Below are 22,797 nucleotides of genomic sequence, written 5' to 3' on the forward strand. Positions count from 1 at the left end.
GTTATGATAAGAAATATAAATAATGCACCGCATGGTGCATAGTATGAACATATTGCTGCTCAGAGAGAATAGATGTAATAGAAAAAAATATAAACTTTGGAATTCAAACTTTGGAGTACAAACCTCACAGTTTAAAGGCCTAGCCTGTAATGAAGCTATGATTTGATCACGTCATCAGAGCTCTCATTCACCTACATATTTTCTTTTCACCTACATACTTTCTTTCGATGCTGCACACATCCTCTAGTGTGTGCATACCAGGTGAACTGCCCTGTTGAAAAAGCTCTATACAAACGCCCAACGCAGATGTGCTCTGGCCGCTCTGTACCAGCCTAGTGATGCAAAGCAGCTGTAATTCCAGCCTGAGCAGCAGAGTAAAAGCTTTACAGCTGCTTGGCATTGCTAGGGAGCACAAAGCAGTCAGAAACACTGCTGAATCTGATCCTCAGCCTTGCCAGAAGTTCCACTGAGTGTTGAGACATCAGTTCTTTTCAATTTTTTCTTTCGACCAACATGAAGATGTTGCTGACCACAGAAGAATTTCTGAACTTCCATAAGAATCTGGGCAAAGCACTTCATTCTTTTTCAGAGCGGCTTCAGTGGGAGGACCTGCCGCTGGAGCTCTAAATCACAGCAGGGATGAAGTGCTCATCTGTTCCATTTTTGGTTTTTAAGTAGGCTTGTCACACTTTTCTTTGTATTTTTGGATGGCAGCTTCAAAAATATCCTGTGGTTTGCTTTACAGTTGCCTAGTAGGGAGTCTGTTTTCCTCTGTGGATATTTATAACATTTATTGGGTGACTTCATAGACTCTTCCAGCCACCTTGCCTTAATGTTAAATGGCCTGGTCTAATTCTACCTTTTATTCTTCTTCTTCATATTTGCCTGTGAAAAGTTAACATCCAGCCTCACTGCTCTGAGATTGCCTATGGGTCTTGCTCATACTTCTCTCATCCACTCGAAACTGTGACCTGGCAGCAGTTACAGCTGAAGTGGATTTCAGCAATCATCTTCAGCTGTAAAAGCCAGTGGGACATGTCACAATGGCACCATTGACCGCAGCTTTCCAAAGCTCAGATCTAAACCACAGGGTCCAAAATGTCTTCAGGACCAAGGTACCTCTGAGGTGGCTTCATTATAGGTGCAAAACACCAGAATGCTGAAATACCTTGTGTCCGGTGCAGTGAAGGAGGAGAAGGCAGTCAGCTGAAAGGCTTTGTGTAATGACAGTGAGAATACAGGCAGGCTAATTTGAACACTGCCCACTGCTGCATCTCTGGAGAAAGCAGGATCCCTCCTAAAGACAGTTTTTGAGATGCCCAGGATGCTGATGACAGTGTGACAAGGAATAGCTCCCAAGAAGGTGCCAGGATTTGTTCTTGGGATTTACAAGTTTTATCCTATGCCTCAATTTTTCCCTGCATATGGATACATATACCCTCACTATCCCCTTTAAACCACATTAAACATGAAAGCATTCATTGATAGAGCTGCTGACAGAATTAACCATTTCCAGAGAGTTTTTCCTGAAGTCCTGCTGCTGAGAGCAGTAGGTCTGAATTCATTCTACCTTTGGATCATAGTTCTACTTTATGGTGTTTCTCTGCTTGTTCTTCAGCAATCTCCAAGTCTTTGGTAAGTAACACCCCAACATCTTCACTCCTCAGCATGCAGATTCCTTACATCTTGCATAAGGTAGAAGGAGCCACAGTCTGCCTATTTACTCCTGTCACTTTGGGAGATGTGGGAAAAAGAACAGTATTTTGGGGCAGGTCATAGCAAACTACTGAATAAAGATGGTTTTCTGGGAAGGCAAAAGGCAAACATTGCCTCAGAGGAAGGGAGAGGATAATATGACAAGGAGAAATGGAGATAATGAAACATTGAAAATCTGAAGAAGAAAGGAAAAAAGATACCAAAAGACCAAAGGAGAAGAACATGGAGGGCAGAGAGGAGGGAAGATGAGTGAACACATTAGATCACCCAGTACTGACTTGCCCTTCAGCTTTGCAGACCTGTGTGTGGAAGCTCAGCTGGGGCTGGAGCACCAATTCCACATCACAGGTGACCAATTACTTAGGATCTCAGTGCCTTACTGGGCTCCCACCAGACCCAAACATGCTGTTGCCCACTGGTGTGGACACTGACTTTCTGGATGGGATGTGAGTAGGATATGAAACTGCCCTGACAATGTAGCTGACCAAGTGGCCCAGACATGGGGCCCCCAAGCTGGGGGGTTCCTGCCATGTGGTTAAATGGGAAAGAAAGCAAGAGAAGAAAGCAAGGGGAAGGCCTGAGTACCCTGGGCTGAGAGGTGATGTGGGCAGTGCCTGAGATTTTGTACAGATAGGAGGATGGAAGGATGCTTGAGGGGTGGGTAGGAAATGACTGCCACCATCTCCTGATGTGCTGGAAGTCCAACCTGCAAAGAATACAAAATGTACAATGTTTGATTGCATTCAGTCTTAGGCAGTTTTTCCCTTTTGACCTCTCCTCCCCTTTTGAGATGGTCTCTCTCTTAACTTGCTAAAAGCCTCCTTTTAGGAGGTGCTAACAGCAAAGCATTAAGAAGAAGGGAAAAAACCCAATACCACAAAAAAAGAGAGCCAGGAGGACTAAACCAACACACAAAAATCCCCCAGCCCTGTTCCTCTGCTCTCCCAGGAAAAAAAAAAAACAAACAAACAACCCAAAAAAACCCAACCAAACAAAAACAAACACCTTCAGTGGTTTAGAGCGAGCAGAGGCTGGTTTTGTTCCACTCTTATGAGGAAAATTAGCACATGTAGTGGCCCCTTTGCATGAAGCGGTGGCAAGGCCCCTCCTTCCTCTACCAGAGCAGGGCTCTTCTCAGTAACGAAGAGAAACTGCTTTCCAGGAAAGCGAAGGTACAGGGGCTGCCCGGAGCGCGGTGACCCAGCGCGGGTGCCGCGGCTTGCGGGCTGCCCGCCCCGGCACGGAGCGGCGGCGCTGCCGTGCCCGGCCGTGCCCCGTGTCCCGGAGCACGGACGGAGCCAGGGCAGCCGGAGCCAGCCGCGCAGGGGGCACGGCGAGCGGCCGATGCGCTCCCTGCCAGTCGGCAACACCCTGTGCTGTCCCGGCTTGGGGAACCCACGGCCGCCGCAGAGCGCGAGTGCTCTCACCCGTGGCCAGTCCGCGCCCCTGGGTCACTTGAGGGAGGAAGACCCAGCAGACAGCGACTTGTGCGTTTTCAAACAAAGCATCGGGCTGTATAATCTGGAAGGTATTTAGGTCGGATTTAAGCAGCTGCAGTCTTTTATAACTGTACAGCAAACCACTCCCTCACCTCTGAATCTTGCCTACATGCTAAACACCCTGGAGCAGTAGAGGACAATCCGGGACAGGGGAAACAAGGTACCAGCCTTCCACACCACTGGACTCAAGTGTGAGCTCCTTGAGGCTCTGTGGCCACATAAATCCATGACCACCCCAGGTGACTTCTCCCAACATTGCTGCCCAATACACATGGAGGTGAAATCCTCAGTTAAGGATTTCATTGTATCCTTGAGGTCTATTGTCTCTCCTTGTTATCCTACCTTTTCAGGACGTGTTACTGGAGGCCGAAATGAGTGGATCTTGCCCAAATCCCTTTGCTCAGAATCCTTCAGTTGGAACATGTAGCCTCAGTCCTGCCCATGCTTTCCCAGATTTGTCCCCCTGCACTGAGGCATGTGGTGATGCTGAACCCCACTTGCAGGACACAGGCACCGAGTTCACTCACTTCAGGCTTTTCTCCAAAGCAGACAAAAACAGCCAGGAGAGGCTGCTGCAGGGAGCAATCCGAGACAGAGACTCCATAGCAGAAAGGTCCTGAGTCACTGTTGGACCTAGAAACAGGGGCTTCCTCAGCTGAGGAAACCAAGCCTCTAAATGAAGTAAAACAATGTAAAATGCAAGGAGTATAGCTATGGACTATAATTTTGGGAGTGGCTGTAGCAAAAGCATTGCAGGTTGGTACCATCTGACAGCAGTGTCTACTGCAGTAAACTAATTTCCAGACCACTCTGCTTTCCAGATGATCACAGGACAAAGAACTCTGTCACATTAATCATTGTTGTTTCGTTAAACATCCCATCTTCATTAAAAAACTGCCAATGGTTGGAAAGCTGCCAGCACCCTAAGTAAACCCCTCAAGTATTTAACTCCTCTCTCCATTATCGAATGTATAACTTGTCTCTAGACAGTTTTTTCCTTGTGCCACTGTTAGGCAGTGTGACAACTGGAGGAGCAAAAATGCAATGCTACATAGGTATACCAAGGCATTGATCATGTTGGTCCTAAATGCTTCTCTCTCATAAAATGTTTTCCAACTCCTTAACAGGCCTTAAAGCTCTGCTAGGAAGCCTCTCCAACTTGTTCCTTTCCTCATTGAATCATAGCTGTCAAAACTGGGAGTTCTTTCACACCCGTAATCACCTCCATGGAATTAGCACACACAATATAATCTCCTGCAATATAATCTCATTACACCTGTTCCTCATTGCCTGCTTGTACATCAGGGATGATGTACAGAATGAGCCTGTCAGACTGCACTGGGGGCTCACACTCAGCTGCTGCTCTGCTGAGTCAGCCCTTCACCAGAGTCACTTCTTCCACAAACAGCATGGCCAGATCAAAAGTGTGGAATAACTCACCATTGGACTGTTTCAAAACCTCCCCTTACATGCTTGTATCAACTTTAATATTTTGACACTTGCTGCCTAGTCAATTCTCAGTCAGATTACTACAAAATGTGTTAATTTGGTATCATTCCAGTGTTTTAAAAATCAAAACACAGTGTAAGATTGTGTCCATTTCCTTGCTGGAGAGCTATTACTTCAACAGTTTTTACTTTTGTCAGCCAAATCCATAATCCAAATCTGTAACTTACATCTCCAAAAGTTCCCAAGCAGTTTTATAGATCTTTTTCCATAAACACACGAGACTTAGTGTTAACTAGAACTTTTCCCTTGTTTTTAAATGATCCTAGTGCCTGCTATTTCCTTAATTCTGTCAGAGGTCAATCAGGAGCTGGAAGGCCTGTAATTACAAGTGTCAGATTACTTATGGTTTTCACTATTATTTAATCTCAGCCTATAGGGAATCTGCCAGATTTTCCAAGTGAAAGATGGTTAAATCTAGACAAGAGCTGGAGAGAAACTTCTCTTCTTCCCCTGCCACTTCATACATTAAATGAGGTGCATGCTCTAAAGGTGGGTATGGGTTTTGTAGAGATTTGGAGAGTAGCTCACCTCTCAAGTTAATCTAAACAGGCCCAGGGGATGGGAACCAGCAGAGACTCCTGAATCTGTCCCAAATATAATAGACTTTCTGATTAAAGAGGAAATGGAAAGCTGAGACTGGAAAGAGTTTATTTGTATGATGGGTGCTCATATATAATTTATATGCAATAAATGTTTCTAGCCATTTCATTAGCTGCAAATAAAGTGATATAAATGTGCACCACTTGGGCCTGATGCATGGTGTGTGCCTGGGGCTGCTTCCAGCTGAATGGTAGTGGTTCATGTGGGAATGATTTAACACCCCAGCAGCCCCACTACCCAAATTATGCTGCAGGTGAATCCCTGAAGTAGATGCCTTTCACTTTTTAAACCACTCATTGCTTGGCTTAAAACAGAGATTTCCATTTAAATTATCATATTGGCCTCAGACTGTGGTGGGTAAAGAGCCAGCATCTCTTTGTCTCTCCCACCTTCTGCACAGCTGGAGAGCTCTGGAAAAATTGAGTTTAGCTCAGTTGGTTACAGCATGATGCCAATGAACAAGGAACACAACAGATCTGAAGCAAGGGGGAGAAACTAATCTAAGCCATCACAGCATTTGTTTTGCACTTAATATGTAAGCAACTTTTTCGACCAGAAATTCACATAAATGAAATTCAGCAAGAAAATAAGGAAAACCAAAGAAAAAGTACACCACAGAAGGTACCTGGATGAGTCTGTTGCTGTTGAGCAGAGCCCAGAGATCATGGAATGATATCCTACCCCAACTCTTCCTACCTGGGCAGCTCATTTAAACTCTTGAGACTTCCTGGGACCATCTCCAAGGCAAGCAGGATTTGTAGCTGGAGCTCAAACTAAAGCATGTGAGCCAGCATGTTGGAGCTGCTTGCATGATAACGTGCTTGCCTGTGATCACTTTTCTTTTCCTGTCCACTATAGATTGCAGCATATGCTTACAACATGGGGCTTTATATAGAGGTGTGTCCTCTATATATCCTCTGAAAGAAATCAGTTAAGCTAGCAATAGCATGCATTTTTTTATTTGTATAACCACACATGAGAAATTGGGGTACAGGACTGTGACTAATAAATCAACAGAAATAGATCAATATGTCAGTACTTCAGTGCTCAAATCCAACCAGCTATGGGGAATTTGTCCCCTGGTAGCAATCAATCTGCTGTACTTAAAGTTTCCTCATCAGATCTGCAGCTAGCACAAACTGATCAATGCTGTTCCAAGTCAGTGGAGCATAACAGCTTTGCATGTCCCAGTGTTCACCCTTGCAGGTACCCTGCTCCTTTGCAAGGACACAGAAGTCAAATTACCCTTTGCTAAGCACATGGGATATCTCACACTAACTCACAGTTCTTTACTCAAAACCAGCCTTTCTTACCACCAATCCACTTAGCCCAGCCAAATCCAGTTTGGTCCTCCACGAGCAGCAATTCCACTGCAGTGGCCTGTGGCACTTACTAGAAGTAGCAGCAGCAAAATTACTTCTGTGAGCCATCCAAGTTCTGCTGTGCATCCTGCATAGGGCCCTCCCCCTGGGGGGGTTCCAGGCTGTGCTGGGGGAGATGCACAGTCTTGTAAGATGTTGGGCTGCTCTTTTAGACGGGTGAGTAGCATCACTAGAGAAGGTATGAGGGACCGGGAGGACAGCTCAACAATAGGGCTTTGGGTAATAGGGTGACAGTCTTGCCACTGAGGGGAGGGCACAGAGCACATCCCAGTGCAATCTTCTCCACTAGGAGCTCCATCTGAAATCACCTGCTCCTCATCATTTCTGTGAGGAATGCTTCCTTTCCCATCAGGCGGTTGCTGATGGAGCCTCCTGCCAGAAGTGATTTAGGATGAAGGTCACAGGAGTCTAGTGTCACTAGAGAATGCATTATTCCCACCTGAGTGCCAGAATAATCTCTGTGACCCAAAACAACAAGAGCCCAGATCCTACTGGCTGCTGGAATGGGGGAGAGAGCCCAGTGTGGTGGTCCAAGACCTGTGGGTGGTGATGGATATACTGCCAGGGAAGCAGGATACCAGAATTCTCCCAAACAAGGCTTGTGCCCAACAACTGGTATTAGGTAGAGGTCAGGTAGAGCTCCAGCATGTAGCTCTCAGGGTATGTTCCTTGTGGGTACAAGTTCTTGGAGGTGAAGTTCCCCATGGCCCAAGCACAGGCGGTAGCCCAGGCCTGGGGACAATCTGTGCTGTGCTTGCATGGCTGGCTGGACAATGCCACCACCTTCAGTGGGCTCATTTCACTGCTCCCCAGAAGTGAGTCAGGCTCACGAGTGGCAATGGATTTTCCTGGCCATGACCCGTTGTCCCACAAACCACGGGAGTGTGTGCCAACAGTAAATAACTTTTCATGGCACAGGTCCTCTTCCTCATCAGTCATGCCATAGACTGCAGAATCACAAGCCTAGCAGCAGACATTGCCTAACAGTTACATTGCCTAACAATTACACTGCCGTCTGGTGGCTTCTTTAGGAGGAATTCCAGGAATTCACAGGAGGGTCCTGCCCTCCATTAGCCGCAGACAGCTATTTGATTATTGTTCATTATTATTGAGTGCATTTTACAAATCTGTTCTGCTAAGCTGTCTCTTGCTTTTCACCTTTTGTAATCAGCCACCCACCTCTGAAAGTTGTAGGAGAGAAGCTGTAGAAGTTACTGTGGCCTCTCTCCTTCTGCAAGGCTCCCCAGCCCTTGTAGTCTGCTTTCCTTGTTCCTTCAGTATGGAGGCTTAAGGAAAAGCAAGGCACTGGACACTTTGCAAACCTGTAAAAATTCATGTTCTGATTTCCTTTCTAATGGCTCCCATGGAGAGCAGGCTGTGAGCTACACAGTGCACTTGTTTCTTCTCAGTGATGGATTCCAAGGTTATGTTTCAACTGCTGTGGTGCAGAGCCCATTTTGCCAGGATGAGTTAGAGCTAGGCAGGAGAAATAGGGCTCTAAGCTTCTACACTGGTTTCTTTCAAGCTTTTTAGGCTATTCTGAAAATATATTGTGTAATTTAGGAGACTGATGTGCTGAACTGAGTATAGGGCTTCCAGTTACCAATATAAAAATTATTCCCTAAGAACATACATTAATTCTACTTCCCTCAACTGTTCCAGCAAGGGGTCCCACTGCTCACAGTGCAATTTGACTTTGCTTCCTTTGACCGCAGAGTCCTTGACTGAAGAGGAATGGTTGTGGTCTGCATTAGGCTTAGCAGACTGCCTGCTGGATGGAATGAGAGGCACCAGCAAGTAGCCACACTTGGGTATTGGCTTCCTTGAAACTTGGTCTATGCAGACATCACCTTTTTGGGCAATTAATTAGGCAAACCATATAGAAACCTCTCCATCTGAGAGGGGTCTGTTTTTTTCTGGTTTTGCAGAAGAGGAGTGGAGTGGCTGAGGCAGTGCTGTCTGCTGTGCATCTGTGGCAGCTTGGCCCTGTAGTAGAGTCAGTTCACTGCGACAGGTCACAGTATGGGAGGGTGACTCTTGTCCCTGAAGCACCATGATTCCAGCAAGCGTTAGGAGTTCAGAAGAGTCTCTCCATCAGAGAATGACAGAAGTTCAGTGTCAATGTCAAGCACGGGGCCCGTTTGATGTCAACATGAAGCTCCTGGGTCACAGTTAAAACATCTCACACTGTGTCACCACACTACAGGCAGTTTCCATCGTCAGTAATGTGTCTGGAGTAGTCAAGGATGCAGCCATACTTCCTTGATTTCGACTCCTCAGAGATTCCCATCACGCCCAGGAGGTTGTTCGCAGCTCCAGACGCCACAGCCATCGTTAAGTTCCCGTTCCTCTTACCGAGCCCGACGTACTCGGAGGCGGGGGCCGGGGCGCCCCAGGGAGGCGGGCAGCGGGGCGGTGCAGCCCGCCCTGCCCTGCCCTGCCCGGCCCGGCTCCGCCCTGCCACCGCCTCTGCTCAGCCGGCCCGGCCGCACGGAGCGGTAGGAGGGGGCCGGGATGTGGAGGGAGGGCGGCGAGGGGGAAGGGGGCCGGGTCGGCCGTGGTGTTCCGGGGACTGCTCTCGGCGCCGGCCGGAGGTCGGTCCCCGGGCAGCCCTTCCCCGGGGCCGGGAGCAGGACCGGGACCCGGCGCTCCAGGGCGCCCCGAGGCGAAGGCCCGGCTGTAGCGGCGCCTCCTGCCCGCCTAGGGAGGCCTTAGCCCGGGGCCGGGGCGATCCCAGGGCCGGAGCCCCGCTGGGCCCAGGCAGGACTGCCTGGGACGGCCATCAGGCTCTGCCAGGAGCCCGGGCCCTCAGGACAGGGCAGGTCCATGGTCACACTATGGGAAGTCAGCCCACGGTTGTTTGTCAGGATCTGGCCCGGCGAGGGCAACTGGGATCAGACACAGCCCCGAAATCAGCAGGCTGGGCCACGGTTCCTGCGGCGGGGGCGTTGCTGATGGACACCGGCACTGCTGCAGCACTGCTGCGGCTGGTCCTGGGCCGAGCCTAAACACAGTCATGGGGAGCCCCAGGCTTGGCTCATTGGGACCATCAGGGCCCTGACAGCAGCCGACCCCCTCTATCCTCACTCCTTAGAGAGGCATGGGCTCCGGAGGGACTTGCTGTAGAGTGATTTAATTGCTGTGTGGTCTCAGAGGGCTAATTAAGGGAGCAGATACGCAAGACAAGTCATTTGGAAGGGGAGATGACATGAAAGACTTGGAGGTAGGCAGGTTGCCTGTGGCTTGTGGGTGAAAGGGAAATGTTTAAACCACCATTGGAAGGTCGCCAGAGGCTGGGTTCACTCAGGAGCTGGTGCTTGAGCAAGGGTCAGTAATTGCCAGGTAAATGAGATGGTTTGAGATTGAGCAAATGCCTGGCAGGTTGTGGACCCATATCCCATGCAGAAGTCCCTGGCCCTGAGGGGTGTACAGGCAGGTGGCAGCAGTGACCTGCTGTGCAGCATGGAGCCAGCTGCCCTAGCAAACGTGCCAAGCTGTGGTGCGAAAGAGAAGCACCAAGGTAAAAGAGGGCAAGGTGGTAACAATCTAATGCTGGAGGCAGCATCCTTATTCCCCAAACTGTCTTCTTGGCCCAGGACAGGTGCCTGGCTGACTGCAGCTAGCTGGGGGAATTCTGCATGGTTCCCTCTTGCTGGATCTCGTGTGCCTTCTGGTCAGGTTGCAGCTGCTGCAGAGACACAGAGACGGCTTTCTCCTCCTGCATAGGGAAAGCTTATTTCTTCCTAGGAGCATAGCTAGTACGTGCTGGGAGGAGGATTCCCCAAACAGGCAGTCAGGAACGGCAGCTTGGGATGTTGAATGGGGAGCTGTAAATCATCAAGCTGCTAATTAAGACCACAGGAGACTGGTGAGTTACTAAAGACCTATATTACTCTTTTCAGAGCTCTAGACCATTAACAAGACCCCTGGGACCTTCTCAGAGTACTGACTCTCCAAGGACATCACCCTGTTTTGGGCATGTTCTCAGAGTTGAAGTTCCCTGTGCCCTGGGGACATGTGGCAGCCAAGGCCTGGGGACCCTCAGAGGGACACCCTGTGCTATGTTTGCATGGCTGGCTGGACAATGCCAACACCTTTGACAAGCTCATTCCGCTGCTTCCCAGAGGTAGGTGTGGCTCATCAGGATGGATTGTGTTGTGTGGCTGGGCTGCACATCTGATCCTCTTTCCCTTTCAGGTTGTTATTATGTGGCAATGGATTTTTCTGGCCATGGTTTGTCCTCCCACCGACCTGCAGGCTGTCCCTACCATTTCCTAGATTATGTGACCGATGTGCGCCGGGTGGCAGCAGGTGGGTACTGGAAGGAACCCTCGAGGGGGTGCTTGTGGAGGGGGTGCTGTATTGGTCCTGCTCTTTCCAACAAGCAAGCAGCACTTTCAGTTCCCCCTCCTTCTTCCCCTGTTGCTAGTGTTTCTGTACTAAAAAAGCTGTAGCGGTGAAGTGGTGGATGCAACTAAATGGTTTTGCCAGACAGGCTTTTTTTAAGCAGTCAGTGACCCCTAACCAGTGTTAGGTGTAAATTGGAAACTTCTGGTTTACCCTGATGGCAGTTTACTACTTGCTTTAGTATTATGCAAAGAAATCTGAAAGTCAAAGTGTCTTGTACTCCTAATAACTCCTGATGTAACTGTCCATCTGTACATTTGGCACGTGTGATTTTAGATTCCCCATTCAGTACACAAAAGAGCCTCTAGAAGCTCTCAGAGGGTAAATCCCATCGTTCAGTGAGGTATATTTCAGATGGGCAGCACTGATAAAGCTGTATTTTCCTATAAGCCTCCCAGAGTGCCCTAAAAATGGTCTGAAGAGCCTGATGTGCTAAATGGTGCAGAAAGCTTTCACTTGGAATCATACTTCACTCAATGCAGCAGACCTGGCGCTGTGTCCTCACATGTCTTGCAGAATGCCCTGCAGCAGGATGCTCCGTAAAGGTTTCTCTCTTCCACCAGATGCTACCCAGTCAGGCTCCTCTGCTTCTTGCCAGTCTGGTATCTGGCAGTGAATGGGACTTTGCTGGAGTTTGTTTGACATATAGAGAGCTGTATGACTTAACTACCATGAAAATGAGGTGGTAAATGCTCTTTTTCTTCAAAATCGGCCCACTTAGCTGCTTAGTTTCTGGATTAAGAAGCAAATGTGGCAGTACAAAAGCCCTCCTGGGAGAAAGGGCCCATGTCACTTGAGAAGCAGCAAGATGTTGCTGCTCTGGTTTCTAACGCAGCACTGTGTGTTTTTCTCTTTTGCCATTTAGCCTTGCAGTGGAGACGGTTCACCCTGATGGGTCACAGTATGGGTAAGTGGCTCTAGTCCTTGTAAACTGTGAGATTAATTGAAAGCAGTAGATAATTAACTTCCAAGACATGTTGCTAGGAGCTGGGTTGGAATATTTATTATATTATGCCAAGTACAAGGTTCCTGCTTGAGTGATTCAAAAATCTCTGCCTGTGTTTGAAATGCCTGTTTTCAAGACCCTGCTGTACAGACAGTGGTAACTCTTGCTGTGAGCATTTCCCCCACCCACAGGACAGAACAGTGATTGGCAAAGAGGGGTGGTCTACACAGGAGAATTCACAGCAGGCCTTCCTGTCTGGTCCCCACAAAGCCTGGGAACAGACAGCCCGTTTGGTGGGCTGTAAAGCTGCCTGAGGGGAACTGGGCTCCAGCATCCATTCCTTTGAGCTTGGAATATTATTTGATTTTGCCACAATTTGGAGTTTGCTTCGCAGGGCTGCTCTGGTCACAGCTAACAGGACCTGCACACCAAGACATTTTAAACAGTAACGCCTCCTTGGACTTTGCTGTCTGAGGGAGGTGGAAATGGCACAAGATGGGGAATACAGCAGGTCAACAGCCCTGGTCTCTGCCTCCATGTTGTGGGCTGGGAGAGCTCCTCTCTCTACTGGGGTTTTGTCCCATGGTACAATGCACATTTTTATTTCTGAGGTGGCTCCTGCTGTGAGGAAGGTGAACTGCTGTTACCAGGGGTTATTCTGTGCATTACTGAGCACCCTTTTCTTCTTTGCAGGTGGGGCTGTGGCAGGAATGGTGAGTAAAGCGTCATTTCTTCACGGGGTTGATTTCTGCAGCTGCAACAACAAACAGGACAGAAATGAAGGGGCAGACCTGGATCTTGGGAGGAGAGGCCCTTCCCTGACCCCTCTCCTGTGCAGCAGGATAGACATCACTCAGTGCTCAGCTTTTCATTTTCTTATTGTTTCATCTCTCCTCAGTTCTGTTTCCTTTATCCTGAGATGGTGGACAAGCTGATCCTGCTGGAAAGTCTTGGCTTTCTTCTAGCTCCAGAGGTTAGAGCTCATGTGTCTTTCCCCTCACTTTTTTAAAATACAAAAATATATGGTTTTTTTCTTTTCCTCACTTGCTCAGAGAAAGCACTGATGTGACCACTTCCTGGCAGGTCACACAAGTCCTAGGGCTCTTCCTTTTGGCAGGCACTGATCTGCTCCTTGTTGCACAGACTGAAGTCTGTCCTTAGGGAGGCCCTTGGGGAACACTTGGTAGAGCTCCACATCCTGCAGTCCCTTAGCACTGAAATTTTCTTGTCTGTGCCAAGCCCTTGAACAAAGGAAACTGGAACTGCCAGCTGAGGTTATCTTTTTGCCAACAGCATGTTGGGTGACCTGGGTACAAGATTGGTAGATTTTTTCTGTTCCTGGCAGTTCACAAAGCTACATTCCCAACTTGCCATCATTGCTACCAGATGCTGGAGCCTTCGCTGGCAGTAGTGGTTCAGAGAGACAAAAAATACCAAACTTTGGAGAGTTGTCCTCAACTCAGAAGTGGGATAGGAAGGGTTAGAAAAGATGGAAAGGATAAAAGGTTAATAAGTTAATTACAGCAGTATTGCTGTATTTATTTAAAATGGCCTTTCTCCCAGAAATTGTGGGAGTTTTTTTTAATAAGATCCCCATAACTGATGCCAGTTCTGAGGGATGTTGAAGAGTGAAATTCTCTCTTCCCCTCTCCAATAAAGGGTAAAATCACTCAGAACAAAGGGGTTACTCCTCTTCCCTACCTCTCTGTGTTTCAGGACACTGAGGCATGGCTGAAATCAAAGAGGAGGGTGATCGACAGACTGCTGAGTCTGGAGGCAAAGCAGCAAACTCCCAAAGCACGGAGCCCTGAAGCAGCATTGCAGAGGTGGGTTCCCATCCATCCTCTTCATTTACTGCCTTCCCTCACCTTGACAGAGTTACAGCTGCACATATAAGAAAGGAAAACCTTCCCTGCATTTCACCTTTCAAGTCCTTTTCTGGAATCCCAGCATGACCTTTTGCTTCTGCTGCCAGAAGCTGCTGCTTCTTCCTGCTCCTTTCTGAAGCAGCCTGAGAGCTCACTGTCACCTTGTCATGGCATTTTTGCTTCACTTCCTCCCTTTTTCCAGCATCACGATCTCTCTGCCATGTCTCCCTCAGGCTTTTAGAAGCAAACAGCCATCTGACAGCAGAGGGTGGGGCAATCCTGCTGCAGCGAGGAGCAACTGAGACACCCGCTGGTAAGGGGCTGTGTGGTGCTGGGCCACTGCTGGGTGTGGGAAGGGACTGGTGCCAACAGCCATTGTCTTCTGCAGGGTACAGGGTGCCCTAGCTACAGATTTACACAGCCTGGATGGGATCAATTAAGTCTGGAGGCAGAGTTCTCCATTCCCAGCAGATGGGTTTGGTGCTCAAATCCTAAAACAGCTAAAGAAAATAAATGTTAAAAAAAGGAGAAATTTGAATTAATCCTGTTCTTCCTATCTCAGAAAGTCTTGGGCAGACCCCAAAAGTGAGTTAAAACCGAACAACTCCTGCTCGTAAGAAAACCTTTTGTTTTTTCTTTCCAGGGATGGTGTATAACAGAGACATGAGAGCCCGTACGGTGAGCACTGCTCTTCTGCCATGCCCCCTGCTACTTGGGAGCCCTGAGCTCACAGAACACTCACAGAGAGAATGCCTGCTCACTGAGCTAGGCCCTGCCTCCACCCAGCTGCTTACTTTCTGCTCCCCGAATTCCCACGTCCTTTAAATGCTGCTTTTAAAAGAGCCTGCACTTGATCATTGATTCAGTTTACAGAGTCACTGGAAAATGTTACTGTTTGTTTTTTTTAGAAGTTCCTCTGCCCCAAGGCCTCCTGGCCACATTTTCCTACTGTTATAACTCTTCAGGCAGCAGATGGATGGGTGCTTTCTGTCAGCATGTCAGGTGACCTGAATAAGAAGGGGAGTGGAACAAAGTCCTTAGGTTTGCTGTTTTGATAGTTTTGTGGCACTTTTAAGCAACTAGGGCCTCCTCTATCTGTGCTACTGCCAGGATATGGAAGCCAGGGTAATGTACTCTCTCTCCTTTTTAGTAAAATGAGTTTTAAAGCTTTTCTCTATGAGATCATTCCCATATGTGCTGCAGCCCAGCAGGCAGTGTTGTTGGCAGCCCTGAAACACAGCTGGACAGAAGGAGCCTTTGCAGAGCCATCTACTCCTGTGTGCAGCCTGGATGCTTGTCATGTCCCAGCATGGAAGCTTCAGGGCCACAGTTACTTCTACCTTCAGAGCTACTTGTACAGGAGAGCTTGGGGACACCCTCTGCCCCCAGCTGCTGTCCCTGAGCTTTGGCACTTTCCCTCTCTTTGCACCTGCAGCAGAGTCGAGAGTTCTTCACGGTGGAGCAGTGTGTGAAGCTCCTGCAGAAGATCCAGGACCGTGTTCTCATCATTATGTGAGTGAGGCACAAACCATACCAACCCTTGCTGTCTCCCTCAGTGCAAGGAATGAAGGCTAGGAAGGAGTCCTCCACTACCCCTTCGTCTGCACTAGTCATCCAGGCTTTTGGCCAGCTGGTGTAACAGTACAGCTTCACATGTGAGAAGTATTTCCCAGTTCCCCACCACTGCCCTGGGTTGGGTAGGCTCCTGGAAAAGGCAGACAGCAACTGGAACATCCTCCCAGCCTGGCACTCTGCTTTCAGGCTGGGACTCCCTGGTGCAAGGCTGAGGAAATGTTAGTCCTGCCCCATCTTCCCCATGCTCTTGGCTTCACAATCCCACCTCACAACTTTCCATTCCTTGGCACTGCAGCAAGGGGCCAGCCTGGCAAATATGTCACCCTCCACAGCACCACACGTACTTGCTATCCTCCTGACCTGACTCTACCCCAGTCAGGAACCCATCCTGCCCCCTTCTCCAGGCCCCAAAACCTCTTGCCTGAGCAAACAGGTGGAACTCTAGAGCCGTCTCCATCTCTTCCAGCTACTCCTGAAGCCCCTGGTCTGACTGAGCTCCTGCAAGCTCTCTTCTGTGGCACCTGGTAAAGCAGCTCTGGGGACAGGGCCAGTGGCTTGCCAAGTTGTTATAAAGCTGTCTGGGTGCACAGTTTGTTCTGCAAGTCGTCCTCTGCCTTTTCCCATCTCCTTCAAGGGCAAGGTGTGCAGGGCTCTGGCTGCCTTGGCTGGTGGGGTGCTGTTAGAAGATTGTCTAGGAAACAAGAAGGGCTAGCAGTTGAGAAAAGAGGTACAGTTTTGACTTCCCTGATCTGTTTTAATATCCTAACTGCTTCAGGTTATTCCTGCTTGTCCAGAAATGTAATATTGTGCTGAGGTCAAGTCCTCTGTGCCATAGAAATGTCACTGAGCCTGAGATGTCCGCTTGTCCCATGACCAGCAGAGTAGGAGACAGCAAGATCTTAGCTCTGCAGGAGATGTAATGCTGACTTCTCCAGAGCAACTGCCCTGGTACCTCCCTCTCTGAGCAGGGCATAACTTGGTTAAATAAGCAGCAAAGAGAGGCAGCATGGACTGAGGGGAGATGTGGAAACTCTGAGGAAGGAAGAAGTTAAGAGCAGAAGGCAGAGCCTGGGAATGTCATCTTCAGAAGGCAGAGCAGGGAATGATGTCTCCACACCAGTTACAGAGGCAGCCCTGGGAGGACAATATTTAGCCAGTCCCCACACTGATACCACTAGGCAGTCACCCAAGGTTTTACACCTTTTAGTTTGATATAAAATGGCTACTTAGCCAAGCTGGGTGGTGCACTCTGACTACCATGTATGGCCCTGTCGCCTGCTGCTTGCGAGCAGCTTGGGAAGAACAGCTGAGTTTGTCACCCTGCTGTCTTGGGAACACTGATTCTACCCAGGACAGCCACAAAGACAAATGGAGGCACACTGGAGGTTCACACTGGCTGAACTGAGCCTCACTGTTGTTTTCAGATCACAAGATGGACTCTTGGTACCACACAACCTACCGAGCAGAAATCACTTTGTGAAAGCCCTGCAGGAGGCATTCGAGTCTAACCTCAAAGAGGTGAGAGCAAATGTCACCTCCCTGCACCTCGAGGTCACCAGCCACCAGCCTGGGAGCAGCAGCTGGGAAGCAGCTGACCTTGGTGGGCACCCTCCAGGAGGTGATTTGTCCTGAACAGGCACAGCCCTCACATGGGGAAGGGGGTGGGGGAGTGTGTGCAGTCAGGGGAGGAAGTCAACTTTGTTACTGCTGCCAAAGTCCCAGGTTAGTACTGCCCTCTGCACCCAGCTCTTCCCTGGTCCTCCCATCTCCGTCCTGCCTCACTGCCCTGTCCCTTCCTATGAGTGTCACACAGCACTGTGTGCTTCAGGGAACACTTTCTTGGTCCACATCTTAACATCATCTTGTGTTCTTTCCCTCCAGCACATCCAGCTAGCAGAAGTGCCTGGGAGTCATTTTGTGCACCTGAATGAGCCTGAGGTGGTATCTGGGATCATCAGCAACTTCCTGACAGCACAGAACACCAGGGCCAGACTCTAGGAAGCCCTCACAGCTGCAGCAGTCCAGGAGAACTGGGAGCTAACAAGCAAGCTCCAGAATTGACACCATTCCTACCTCCCATCCAGCATTAGATTGTGATAATCTTTCCTATGCTTAGCTCACTGCAGGGTGGAAGCAGGTCTGCCAGGGGTACTCTGAAGGAGAGCTGAGCAAAGTATCTCATTTGCCAAAGGGAGAAGGAATCCTTGCTCTACTTCCAGCTCTGTGAGTACAGGGATAGAGGCCCAGAGTGGCCTTCCCCCTGGCTTACTCCAAACTTGCACCCTGAAACAGAGCAGAACACAAGGCAGAGGCATCACCTGTGACAGCAGCAGCTCCCCAGCTTAGGCACTGCAATAGAGGTGGCTCATCTTGCCTCCTAGCTGAGGATGGTGCAGACAGGCTGCTCCCAGGATTTAACCTGCTGAAAAACAAGGAAAGTGTTCTGCTTCTCTGCTTGCTTCCATAGATGCCTGAGCTTAGAGGGCCTCAGTGTCTCTGTTCCATTGTGAGAACTACTGTTTAAGAATCAGCCTAAATGAGAGCTCACCTGTGCAGAGAAGGCCATTTTAATGAATGCTAGAGAATCCTTAATCCTCTAGCTGAAGCAGCTGGGAGAACTACAAATTACGGAAAAGTTGGCAGAGACAATTTCTGTCCTAAATAAAGATTAATATTCCGATGTTAAGTCCATCTTCTTGACTCGAGAGGAGAACAAACCTCCTTTCTCTTTCAGGCTGCTCACCCAGGCAGCTGAAATGCATCTTGGGAGGCAGCATTTTTACACACTGTCTGCCTTAGGTAGGCCTTATTAAGGATCTGCCTCCCAGTTAAATTGATGCAAAATCCCACTGAAGTAGGCAGGCCTGTCATCTCTGCAAGCAAGGCAAACTGTATTTGCAGTTGGTTTTTTGGAGAGGGTAAATACATTTTATCTCAGCTCTCTGGAATTTACCACCATTTCCACCTTATATTCATGGTCACATCTCTAGTGAGGCTGCAGACAGTAAAATAAACGTGTAAAAGCCTGGGACTGGGTGGGTTACTTTGATCACAGACCTCCCACTACTCCAGAGCTGCACAAATGCTATAGCAGCAGCACAAACCCATTGCCCCACACCTAAACATGCCTGGTACCATCCTTACCTGCCTTCTGTGGGCTGGGGACAGGTTAAGTGGAAACGGGGCGTGCAGAGTCTGGTTTTTCCTTCCAAACCTGCTGCTCAAAGTGGCATTTGTTCTTGCAACAGTGCTGGGTGTTAGGAAATTCCCATGGCCTAGACGTGGCTGCAGAGCTCCATGCACAGCTGGATGACTGGGTACTGCCACACTTGGCCAGGGAGGGAATCACCAAGAGAAGGGGTAGGGCTCTCTACCAAACCACTGATCTTTCCTTGTGACAAGTCGCAGTTAGGCTTTTCCTAAAGTCACTTCCCTCATTCCTTCAATAAAACGTGCAAAGGAGCACCGGGTTACAAGCCAGGATTTTTACCACCACCCCAGCACACAGGAAGCTGTTTGCCACAGGAGACCAGAGAGGAGAGAGAAGCATTCCCATGCTCTGAAAACAGTAGCAACAGTTTATTTACAGTTCTTCAGCCATTCCCTGCCCCTGCAGAGGCTGTGCTAGATCAATCCCAGTTTTCACCAAGTTTTAGGAGGTGTAGTTTTGGGTGGCAGGGAGATGCAGGTTGTCACAGGAGGTGCCTCAGCCCCTTGACCTGAGCACCCTGAGAAGCGGTGCCATGCGGCTGAATGACAAGAGCAGGTGGATACTGGTGCAAGTAAAGGGAACTCTCCTCCAGCAGCAGTTGCTGGGACCTCCCGTTTCAGATCCAAAGGTAGAGGCAACCCAAAGCTGCCTTAATTCCTCAAAATCCTTTGACAAATGGAGTCAGTAGGCATCTCTCCTACTCTCTCCAGCACAGGCACCTGAAGAACACCTCAGCACAACCTAGTATGGCCGAAACTTGCGCTGGGCTCGCATCAGTGCAATCCTCTGCTTGTCCTCCTCAAATTTTTTCCTCAACTGGGCAATGTCTAAAACATAGAAAAAGAGAAAGAACAGGTGACACGAGAGCAGCAGATCTCCCTCTCCTGGGAGCTTCACTTCCACACACTAGAGGAGCAGCTCAGTCCCAGCCACTTCCCAGAGCAGGTCCTTTTGCACCTTAGCTGAATGCCAAGCTGGGGCTCAGCTGTTCATCTCCGGTGGTGCTGCAGCTCCCTCTTGGGGAGCAATTGGCTAGTTTCCCCCTTCAATCGCTGCCTTTGTGCAGACTGAATAAGCACCTCTTGGAAAACCACACCCTTCCACAAAATATTCCAGTAGCCCTTGCTAGGACAGGTGGTGGCAAGGGGTCATTCAGATCCAGCCAGCCAGTTACTTAGTGGCAGCTGGATGTCACCTGCCCTGAAGGCAGAAGGATGCTCTTCGGGCCACGGTGTGAGAGCCAAGGCCCAGGCAGAGGCAGGAGGAGACTTGCACACTCACGCTCTCTCTTGGTCTCGCGATGCTGCCAGGCATAGAAGTTGAGCAGTTCTTTGCGGGCCCTCTTCTGTTTCTCCCTCTCCAGCACGCGCAGGTTGGCAGCCTCTGTCCGGGGCAGGCCGGGCTTCCGGCCCTTCCGCGTCACCTTCACCCAGCCCTCCTCATCCGGAACACCCTCCTCCAGGGCTGCTTTGGCTTCTTCCTGCAGCGACAGGAGGGTGAGGCAGCCCCGTGCAGAGGCACAGCCTAATGCACAACTCCCCGCAGCCCTCCCTTAAACACAGGCAAAGGTACAGCTCCTGCTTCCACACAAGATTTAAAGGAAGGCATGGGATCAGGGCTGCAGGCATTCAGCTCTCAGCTCGTCAGCCACAAACCAATTTATTTGTGGGTATCTGTTGTAAGCCCTAGGGGAAGGGTCAAGGGGTGCAGACCAAGCCTGGGTCTGATTGCCCACCAGCAACTGGGAGTTAAAAAACCTCTGCCAAACAGAGAGACCCTCAGCCCTTTCCACTATGGCTAGAGCACTGAGAAATCTCTCTTCTTTCCCTCTGCCCCAAGAAATCTGCTTAGCTGGGTTCTCTCCCTAGCCTGGCCTCACCTCTGCCACCTTTTTATCATAGTCTTGCATGTAGGCATCCACCTCAGCCTTCAGCTCCTTCGGATCCACGATGGAGGCCTCATAGCTGGTGATCCACTCTGAGACAGAGAGGGCACAAGACAGCAGCAGCTGCTTTAGAAGCAGGTAGTGTGGTGCTTTTGGGCAGCTCTAGAGGGAACTCTAGCATGGGGGAAGGACATACTGTTCCCATTTGTGTTCAGCTTCCCCCCTGCCACAGCTCAAATAGACTTGGCTGTGAGCACAATCAATATGCCATGGGAAGAGTTTGCAACTCGCCCAGGCAGAAGTGGGCTAGCCTTAACCCTAGGGGCACAAAATTCAGGGCTGTGCTTCTATCAAGCCATTACACGTGAAGTGCTGTCAACTTGACAGACATCTGGGGCCTGTTGTAGGAGTCTGGTCGCCATTTTGAGGACAAGATGCAGACAGTATCTCTGAATCTATGCAATAGGGACATGAAAAAATGTCAGGGAAAAAGGACCCTTCCAAGTGTCCCCACTCTCCCATAGGGTCACTGGACCAGACTTCAAAAAGATTACTACCCAGTGAATAATGAAAGAACACAAAACACTGAACATCCCCCAGCTTAGAACAAAATGGGACATGCAAGGTAGAATTCAGCAAGCAATGAGTATAGTTCTTGCCCAGCATTAACCCACAGAAAGATAGCCAGAGCTGACATACTGCTAATGCCGGTTTTCACAGGGTGGCTCTCTGTTGATATTAGCAAGGGACCTTCCTGTGATAGAGCCTTGGCTGCCTGGACAGCTGCTGGTTTCCTGAACACCACATATGCTACTTGAAATCCCTAAAAGAAAAAAACCCACCCAGGTGAGTCAGATTAATGTAAGAGAAATTGGCAATGGAGCAAGGAACTGCAGTACAAATAACTTAAAATAAAAATCAAACCACAAAGGGCAGTAGGATAGCAAAAAAAAAGACAGTGTAAACTTAAGTAAGTAATCATGAACCTAATGCCCCATAAGGTTTCCTGTGACTCGTGTTCTGAAGAGAACCATTCAGTACTTGCCATCTTTTCCCACTGAACCATCAGTATTCCTCTCCCCCGCCCAAGTTTACCTTTAGAGTTTTGTGGTCGAAGAATTTCGATGCCAGTTTATCTTTTTTCTCTCCTGGCCCTGGCTTGTCACAGATGTCCACAGACTGCACATGCCCGCAGCGGGAGAACAGCCTAGACAAAGAGTCCTTAAAAGGGAGAGTAAGAGAAAGCACGCGGTTCAGTGCAGCAGGAGCGATGCCTCCCTCGAACAGCCGGCACAGCTCTCCGGGCGGCTCCCCGGGCCCAGCAGCCCCGAGGCACAGGCCGGCTCCCGGGCCCCCAAGCCCTGCCCTCGGCCCCCAGCCGCCCCCACTCACCGGGCCGCAGTACGGGGGCACGTTGAGGACGAAGAGGGTGCGGCGAGGCGGGTGTGTGGTGTCGGCCCCTTCCCGTACCTGGTGCTCCTTCACCAACAGGCAGTGGTGCGAGCGCTGCCGCTCCGCGAACTTCACCGCCAGAGCTGCGAGGGACGCACCGCTCTGAGACGCCCCGGCCCCGCTCCCGTGCTGCCCCCCACCCCCGTATCCCGCCGGCCCCGCTCCCGGTGCCCCTCACCGCCCCTCACCCCCGTATCCCGCCGGCCCCGCTCCCGGGGCCCCGCGCTGCCCCCCACCCGCGTATCCCGGTGCCCGGCACTTCTCCTCACCCGCGCATCCCCCCCGGCCCCACTCCCGGTGCCCCGTGCTGCCCCTCACCCGCGTATCCCGCCGGCACCGCTCCCGCCGCACGCCCCGTGGCGGCCGCCATCTTGTCTGCGCGCGGCGGCGCGGGGGCCGCCGGGAGCTGTAGTTCCCGGGCGCGGCGCGGCCCTGCTAATGGCGGCGGCTGGAGTCGCCGCAGCCGCGGGGTTATGTTTTTGTAAAAAGAGTGAAAAACTCACGCACTGTCTGTAATCTGAGAGAGGCAAGTAAATCTTAAAGAGATGTAGAAAAATTCAAAGGGAATTGTTTTTAAAGACTCCTGTTAATTAAAAAAACTCAAAAAACCTTTGCAGACGAACTTGTAATGGAAGACAGAACCATTTTAAAAATACTGAAGCAAGGCTAATGTAGGAGGTGACAAAATATGACACGACATGGAGAATTGATCCAACCAAATATCAAGTTAATGATCATTATTGGAAG

At 49.8% G+C, this 22,797-nt stretch overlaps 2 protein-coding genes across 3 annotated transcripts; one reads left to right on the top strand and one right to left on the bottom strand.

Moving 5' to 3' along the window:
• The first annotated feature begins 8,936 nt into the window (after window positions 1-8,936).
• SERHL2 (serine hydrolase like 2) lies at window positions 8,937-18,182 on the top strand. Of its 2 annotated transcripts, none has more exons than XM_005488699.4 (12): window positions 8,937-9,204; window positions 10,609-10,832; window positions 10,904-11,017; window positions 11,979-12,020; window positions 12,753-12,772; window positions 12,958-13,032; window positions 13,776-13,885; window positions 14,161-14,240; window positions 14,571-14,605; window positions 15,366-15,439; window positions 16,927-17,020; window positions 17,384-18,182. In XM_005488699.4, exons 2-12 carry the CDS (start codon window positions 10,685-10,687, stop codon window positions 17,498-17,500), a joined length of 909 nt encoding a protein of 302 aa, XP_005488756.1. In that variant the 5' UTR covers window positions 8,937-9,204; window positions 10,609-10,684; the 3' UTR covers window positions 17,501-18,182. The 2 variants fall into 2 exon arrangements, with proteins under 2 accessions (XP_005488756.1, XP_005488755.1); XM_005488698.4 differs by having other exon boundaries at window positions 8,939-9,204; window positions 15,363-15,439.
• An 875-nt stretch (window positions 18,183-19,057) lies between these two features.
• RRP7A (ribosomal RNA processing 7 homolog A) lies at window positions 19,058-22,523 on the bottom strand. The gene is made up of 7 exons (XM_014268254.3): window positions 22,369-22,523; window positions 21,991-22,133; window positions 21,694-21,819; window positions 21,298-21,421; window positions 20,593-20,690; window positions 19,995-20,193; window positions 19,058-19,540 (listed from the first exon to the last, which is right to left on the bottom strand). Exons 1-7 carry the CDS (start codon window positions 22,418-22,420, stop codon window positions 19,455-19,457), a joined length of 828 nt encoding a protein of 275 aa, XP_014123729.2. The 5' UTR covers window positions 22,421-22,523; the 3' UTR covers window positions 19,058-19,454.
• Window positions 22,524-22,797: the final 274 nt, after the last annotated feature.

The sequence above is a fragment of the Zonotrichia albicollis genome, chromosome 4 (genome assembly GCF_047830755.1).
Source record: "Zonotrichia albicollis isolate bZonAlb1 chromosome 4, bZonAlb1.hap1, whole genome shotgun sequence".
Lineage (NCBI taxonomy): Eukaryota > Metazoa > Chordata > Aves > Passeriformes > Passerellidae > Zonotrichia > Zonotrichia albicollis.

Excerpts from the sequence above, each read along its gene's own strand:
- RRP7A (XM_014268254.3), bottom strand. The coding sequence starts at position 22,420 with ATGGCGGCCGCCACGGGGCGTGCGGCGGGAGCGGTGCCGGCGGGATAC. Across the intron at positions 21,820-21,990 it reads TGCCCCCGTACTGCGGCCCG|GACTCTTTGTCTAGGCTGTT; the intron begins GTGAGTGGGGGC and ends CTCCCTTTTAAG. Across the intron at positions 21,422-21,693 it reads TCGACCACAAAACTCTAAAG|GGATTTCAAGTAGCATATGT; the intron begins GTAAACTTGGGC and ends TTTTTCTTTTAG.
- SERHL2 (XM_005488698.4), top strand. The coding sequence starts at position 10,685 with ATGTTCTCAGAGTTGAAGTTCCCTGTGCCCTGGGGACATGTGGCAGCC. Across the intron at positions 11,018-11,978 it reads TGTGCGCCGGGTGGCAGCAG|CCTTGCAGTGGAGACGGTTC; the intron begins GTGGGTACTGGA and ends TTTGCCATTTAG. Across the intron at positions 14,606-15,362 it reads GAGACATGAGAGCCCGTACG|CAGAGTCGAGAGTTCTTCAC; the intron begins GTGAGCACTGCT and ends TTGCACCTGCAG.